General features: G+C 44.7%; 1 protein-coding gene across 1 annotated transcript; it reads left to right on the forward strand.

The window, feature by feature from the left end:
* Positions 1-2,473: 2,473 nt before the first annotated feature.
* LOC142489916 (inhibin beta B chain-like) lies at positions 2,474-7,277 on the forward strand. Its single transcript, XM_075591523.1, has 2 exons — positions 2,474-3,471; positions 5,803-7,277. The coding sequence occupies exons 1-2, from the start codon at positions 3,114-3,116 to the stop codon at positions 6,546-6,548; spliced, it is 1,104 nt and encodes a 367-aa protein (XP_075447638.1). The 5' UTR covers positions 2,474-3,113; the 3' UTR covers positions 6,549-7,277.
* Positions 7,278-7,538: the final 261 nt, after the last annotated feature.

Consider the following 7,538-nt stretch of genomic DNA (forward strand, 5'->3'; position numbering starts at 1 on the left):
GTGACTGGGTGGGGGTGGGATTACTGACTGGGTGACTGGGTGGGATTACTGACTGGGTGACTGGGTGGGATTACTGACTGGGTGACTGGGTGGGATTATTGACTGGGTGTTGGGTGGGATTACTGACTGGGTGACTGGGTGGGGTAGGATTACTGACTGGGTGACTGGGTGGGATTACTGACTGGGTAACTGGGTGGGATTACTGACTGGGTGTTGGGTAGGATTACTGACTGGGTGACTGGGTGGGATTACTGACTGGGTGACTGGGTGGGATTACTGACTGGGTGGGATTACTGACTGGGTGACTGGGTGGGATTACTGACTGGGTGGGATTACTGACTGGGTGACTGGGTGACTGGGTGGGGGGGTGAGGGGTGGGATTACTGACTGGGTGGGGGTGGGATGGGTGACTGGGTGGGGAGTGGGATGGGTGACTGTGGGGGGAGTTACTGACTGGGTTACTGACTGGGTGGGATTGGTGACTGGGTGGGATTACTGACTGGGTGACTGGGTGGGATTAATGACTGGGTGACTGGTGGGATGGGTGACTGGTTGACTGGTGGGATGGGTGACTGTGTGACTGGTGGGATGGGTGACTGGTGGGATGGGTGACTGGGTGGAGGGGTGACAAACTGGGGGGGTACCTCTGGTGTCCTGCATATACACGTTCTCACACACACACACAGGGGGGGGACACACACAGGAGGGGGGGAACACACACAGGAGGGAGGGGAGAAACACCCCCGCAACTACAGTATCTCCCGACCCGCGTGGGCAGCAGGAGCGGGGAGGAGAAACACACGCACTACTACCTCCCGACCCGCGCGGGCAGCGGGGGAAGGAAAATCACCAGCGCCATTACCTTCCAGCCCGCGCGGGCAGCGGGAGCAGTGGGGGAAGGAAAATCACCAGCGCCATTACCTTCCAGACCGCGCGGGCAGCGGGAGCAGTGGGGGAAGGAAAATCACCAGCGCCATTACCTTCCAGACCGCGCGGGCAGCGGGAGAGGGGGGGGAAGGAAAATCACCAGCGCCGTTACCTTCCAGCCCGCGCGGGCAGTGGGAGAGGGGGGGGGAAGGAAAATCACCAGCGCCGTTACCTTCCAGCCCGCGCGGGCAGTGGGAGAGGGGGGGGGAAGGAAAATCACCAGCGCCGTTACCTTCCAGCCCGCGCGGGCAGCGGAAGGAAAATCACCAGCGCCGTTACCTTCCAGCCCGCGCGGGCAGCGGGAGAGGGGGGGGGGAAGGAAAAACACCCGCGCCATTACCTTCCAGCCCGCGCGGGCAGCGGGAGCAGTGGGGGAAGGAGAAACAGTGTATTTAAATTGCATTTCATTCCACCCACCTCCACATCTGTCCAAAATCCTCCATGACCGGATCAGTGCAGGAGCTGACACAATTATACAGGAGGATATTCAGTATAAAGGAGGAGGAGCAGACGCACGCACACACCTCTCCCCCGTGCAGAGAAGGAAGGGCAGTTTTAAGTCCTGGCAGCTCCATCCCGCGTCACAGCCAATCAGCTAGAGGAATTTTTTTATTTTATTTTTCCGAGCAGGGGATTTTTTTTTTTCCGAGCAGGGGATTTTTTTTTTTTTTTTGCAGTGCAGGGGAAATGTTACTGGCCACGAGCCAATTTCCGATCGCAGCTGGCGAGTTGGCGACCGGGTTTGTCGAGCACTGTCTATATATATATATATATACACACACACACACAGTGGTGTAGCTATAGCCCGAGCAGCACGGGGCCAGCACTCTTGGGGGGCACCCCACTCTCTAGGGTAACCATGCTGACAGACGGAGCATGCGCGATCGGCACTTGCTGGCTGCTTGTGCATGTGTTACCAGCAAACGCCTATAGCGCATATGCAGCCAGCAATATTTTGCCCAGGGAACCGCACATGTCCAGCTACACCACTGTAGATATATATATGGGAGCTATATACATACATACACACCCACACACACGCATCTCTAAATATATACATATATCTTCAAATTAAGGCAGAGCATAAAAGTTAACGTTTCAAAAAAAATAATTCTTTAAATATCCTTAACAAATCGAGTTTTGGCAAAAGCAAAACCAAAACATTGGAAAAAAATGTAGTTTCAAAACACCAGTGAAAATGCCCACCCTTAGTTGTTATACTTCTACAGACACCTTTCTAACACAAAATATTCATATGTGTTGCTTCATGTGGGTACAGAGACATGGTGTATGGGAAATAGTTGAAATCCTATGTCATTTATTGCATCAACTGAGTCTGGATGCCACTTATCTGCCCTAGGACAGGCACCTTGTTCTCCATGTGCTTTTGGTTTTGACAAGGGAGGGGGTGTAAATAAGACTGGGGGAGAGGAGCAGCCAATCCTTGATAGCAGGAGGCTGTGCTTTCCAACTGGCAGACAGTGCCAATGGGACGGGTCAATGTATTCAACAGTCACAGAGTACAGAAGCTTTATGACAGATTTATGCTCCAAGGGGAGGAGGTGAGAGTGTAATGCTGAGCTGCCTTATATAGGGCACTGTGACAGGAGGGAGAGGCTGCTGAGATTCAAAAGTGATTTCATGCTGCAGGTTACTTGTTCACCTGCAACACCCATTAAAGTGAAGGTATAGGGCGAGACAAATCTGCACAGCCAAGGCAACAAGGACAGAGGCTGGAACTATCCAAACAAGGGCTCCCTTTGACTCCAGGATTTCCAAATTCCCTGGGGTGTGAAAAGCACTGTACTTGCTGTGATCAGTCATCACGCTTGAGGGGGAACTTTACTCCTACTGTCATTCCTTGCCCTGCCATTAAGAACTCTCAAATTGCCTCTCCTGTGGGCAGATCCACCAAGCTTAAGTGGGGTTCTATTATTCTATGAACTGTTATCTTTGACCTGTCATTTTACAGGGGAGCATGGGAGCTAATCCCAGCCCTCACTAGCCACATGACAGTTAATGCTGGACCAGATTTCTCTTAAAAGCAGGATGCTGGCTTTGTGGGAGGCACAGCCACAGAAGCCCTGAGAAGGTGTAAGGGACTGGACAAAGAAAAGAAGGCATCTCTTAACCATCAGATAACCTTCTCCTCTTCTGTCAGGTTTACCACTGAGTGTTTTGCTCTGATGGATCCCAGATCACAGAGAGAAGGCATTTGTTTTTACCTGCTCACCTTGCTAGGTGCTTGGGCAGCTTCTACCCAGGGAGTGGGCAGGAGAACCGAGTGTCCATCCTGTGGAGTGCAAGACAAAGAGGTGATGATGGAGCTTGCTAAGCAGCAGATCCTGCAAAAGCTGCACTTAAAGGAGAGACCCAACATCACACACCCAATCCCTCGGGGAGCTGTAGCTAATGCCCTGCGCAGACTGCACTTGACAAAGTCAAGGATGGAAGGACTTTTTGGGTCCCCCAGCTGGGACAGTAATTCTGAGACCTCTGAAATGGACCAGCACAGCTATGAGATCATCAGCTTTGCAGAATCAGGTAAGGGACTCTTTACAATCCTCTGAATGAAAACTTCACAACCCCCTCCCCATATTGAATGCCTTAGTATGACATTATGGGGACAATAATCAAATATGAGTTCACCGATTTTATTTAAAAAAAAAAGTTTGCCACCAGTGTGTGTCAGGAAATAAGTGGTAATTGTTGCTGTGTTTCTTCCCCCTGTATTCTCACTTTAATTTTGAATACTTGCCTCATTTTAAAATTACATAAAGAAAGTTATAATACCATACACAATATCTAAATATATTTAAGTTACAATGTTATGGTATCACGCTCTCCAAATATACTACAGCTTTCTCTAATGTTATAACTGTTTGCCAGAAAGTGTTGGGTATAAAAAAAAAAAGGTGTATACTTTAAGTATCTCTGCAGTCCCTTGTTTACACTTTATATTACATCCACTCCCATTAACTATGTCACTTTTCCAGAGCTGTATAAGGGATTATTTACAAAAGTCTCCAGATTGCAAAACAGGGTCAAAGCCAAAGCGAAAATATTGCATCAGATTTAGCAAAGGAAAAAAAATCCAACTGATTCAATGAGATTTCTTGTCTTCAATAAATATGCTGATGATATTTGCACTGGTTTTACCCCAACATTTGAAGCCGGGAGACTCTAGTAAATAATACGTCTCGATTTACAGATATAGCAGATGTTACCACTTCTGTTACCGCTTCCGTTAACGCAGGCACGATTAAAAGCAACGCTTATGGGCATGTTGTGCACGTGTTATTTACTGTGGTGTTTCGTACAGTATTGTGCACTAAGGGGAGAAATAAGGTTTGCTACATCTGTAGGTACATTTTGGCCTAAAAAAAATCATTTCTTTAATGCTCTTTCCTCAAATGTGCCTCTATTTTTCTGATTTTTATTTATCATGTTTGCATCTTCCTCCTCTCTTATGCAACAGAGGAGTGCACATATGCAATCTTGAAAGCTCTTCCACAGGCATTACATTAATAAAACACATTGCAGTATGCACAAACTTTCCCATACAAAATATTTCTTCGAGAACTATAGGACTTAAATATATATATTTTCCTCCATATCAAAAGATGTTCTCTCCATACTTTCTTCTTTTACAAGCTTACAATTCTGAGAGCATTACTTTTTTTTCCAATTAGACATGTATTTCAGGGAGGCTCATTGGAGTTCCCCATTGGGGAGATTCATTTATATTAGACACATAAAACCAGGAGGAGCAGAACCTGTCCCTAAGAAACTAAACGTAGATAGTGATTTAATGATACTGCTCCTTATTTATTCACAGCCTGTCCTTTTAATATCAGTCTTTTTTTTTAAGTTCCTTTACACAAGCCTTCTGCTTTCTGTCTCGTTCCATGCAGTACATACTGTAATTCCTTATATCAGTTACAATCTTGATTAATATAGCTAATTTAGAGACATTCTTAAAATGGGTCATATTCCGAATTCACCTCAAACAGGGTTTCAAAAATGATTTACAGTAGTTTACATGTATTCAGTGCCCAAAATAGAGGCAGGCGGGGGGGACATCTAATGGTCAGTATCAGTATCTGCGTCCGTTTGAGGAGAATTTCGACCATGCATTAACTAAGTTATGGTGGATACAAAAGTGACAAGAATCTTCCACGTAAGTATACAGCGAATAAAAGAATACTACTTGTGAGTACATTCACGTCTCAGATAGGTCTGCAACCCTGCCTTTCACCATTATCTCTCAGCATACAATGCTTCCAATGCAGCCAAGGATTCTGGGTAATGACATGCAAATGAGCACACAGTGTGTTGTAAATCACAAGTTTTGGTGTGTAAAAAGTGACAAAACCCCACACTGTGTGCTCATTTGCATGTCATTTCCCAGAATTCCTAGCTGCAGTGGAAGCACTTTATGCTAAGATAAAATGGAGAAAAGAAGGGTTACTGACCTATGCGAGACGTGAATTTGCTCACAAGTGATATTTTTATGTGCTGTAAACCTCAGACAAATGAACTGTGTCACTGCTCTACTGTGTTACTTTGCCTCCATTTATTTATTCCTTTTAACAGGGGCACAGTAGGCTGTTGGGCAAGGGGCTTCAAGTGACTAGACAATAATAATATATCAGTCAATAATAATGTCTATTTACCAGACACACTAGCCACAGGGAGATAAGGGGACTTGACCAATAAAGCAGGAACTCAGCTTGAACCTTTTTTCCCTATTCAAAGTCCAACAGCATAAGGGCTATTTCACTCTAACGTTCATTTTATGTGACTATACGGTGCAACATTGATTTTAATAGTTAGATACTAATCATTTAAGTGTTTTCTTTTATCTCTCTGCAGAATATAACAATGAAGTCAGCACTATATTGAACTTTCAGTTCACCAGAGAAAAGGAGCAAAATGTACATGTTCTCCAGGCTCATCTCTGGATCTTCTTCAAGTCTAACAGAACCAGTCAGACCAATCAGACTGTCCGATTACACTTGACCCAAGAAGCATTTTTTCCTCGCACTTTAATTAGTGAAAAACGCCTGGAGCCAAAATGGAGTGGTTGGCAAACATTCGCCTTAACACCAATGCTCCAGAGGTTCTTCGATGGAGGAAATAAGAGATTGAAATTGGAACTGGAATGTGAAGGATGTCAAGACATGCCAGTCTTGGTCAACCCCAGTGACTCCCATCAGCCTTTCCTAGTGGCCCAAGCCAAAGTAAGGGAAAGAAGCCACCATGCTAAAAAGAGAAGTCTCAATTGTGATCAGAACTCCAATCTGTGCTGCAGGAAAGACTACTATGTGGACTTCAAGGACATTGGGTGGAACGATTGGATTATAAAACCAGAGGGATACCAGATAAATTACTGCATGGGCAATTGCCCGATGCACATGGCTGGTGCCCCAGGCATGGCTGCCTCATTCCACACCACAGTATTCAATCTCATTAAAGCCAACAATATCCAGACAGTAGGGAACTCTTGTTGCGTTCCCACCAAGAGGCGCCCTTTGTCCATGCTTTATTTTGATAGAAATAACAACATTCTCAAGACGGACATTCCTGACATGATTGTTGAAGCCTGTGGATGCAGCTAAGGGTCAGATACTTCTGCCACTTGTTAAAGCCAAACAGAGAGAAGCTGGCTTGTCTCTTAGGCATTTAGATCTGGTAGGACAGACAAAAACAGAGTGAAAGGGTTTCACGATTACCTGCAGAAATCAAGGGAATCATCGCCAAAGCTTCACAGCACTTGACCATTGGGTCATTTTGCAGGAAAGACTACTACAGTATGTGGCGACTTTCTTAAAGTTGATTCAGTACGCAGAATGTGCATGACTGTAACAATGTAGCACATTGAGCAAGATGCTCTTACAAGGCTAGTAGCACAACTACCATCATAACATCAGCTTATTCTTGGTGTTTCCAAGCCTTTCACATGTGGCCAAAGGAGCAGCAAAATGATATCTTGCTTATTTTTCCTGCAACAAAAGAATTAATTTAATGGACACCAGATAGATCACCTACCAAAGATTATGCACCTAAAGATTTAAATTTAGACAGAGACAGTCAGTAACCATCCAGTTTTATTATGTTACAATGCCATAGTGCCAAGCTGAAAGTCTGGATGGAGCACAAGAATAATAATGAACATTTTGAGCAAAGTCTCCATTAAATGTCAATTTCATTACATTTGCTGATTGTTTCACAAGTTTCTCAGACTAGCAGCACCTGCAAGTGGTGTATGACACCACCACTGTCTCTATCTATTGTATTTTCTATTTTATTTGTATATTATTATTTTTATTACTTTGATACTGTTTAATAAATTGATTATGCTTGAAAACGAAAAATACTGTGTTTAGTGTGACGTGTATAAATATTTCATGCTTATCGAGTCAGTAGTTAACTTACTAATATATATTAGGTACCACACGTACAATTCTATGGTTGTGCTAACCAATTGCAGAAAGTAGGGTCATGCAGACACACTTCAGAAATGAGTCCTATAAATCTATAATGTGCATGCTCCTTGCTGAAAGGGAACATCCTGCAGAATCCCAAGTGATAGTAATGCAACCAGAAAA

The sequence above is a fragment of the Ascaphus truei genome, chromosome 3 (assembly GCF_040206685.1).
Source record: "Ascaphus truei isolate aAscTru1 chromosome 3, aAscTru1.hap1, whole genome shotgun sequence".
NCBI lineage: Eukaryota > Metazoa > Chordata > Amphibia > Anura > Ascaphidae > Ascaphus > Ascaphus truei.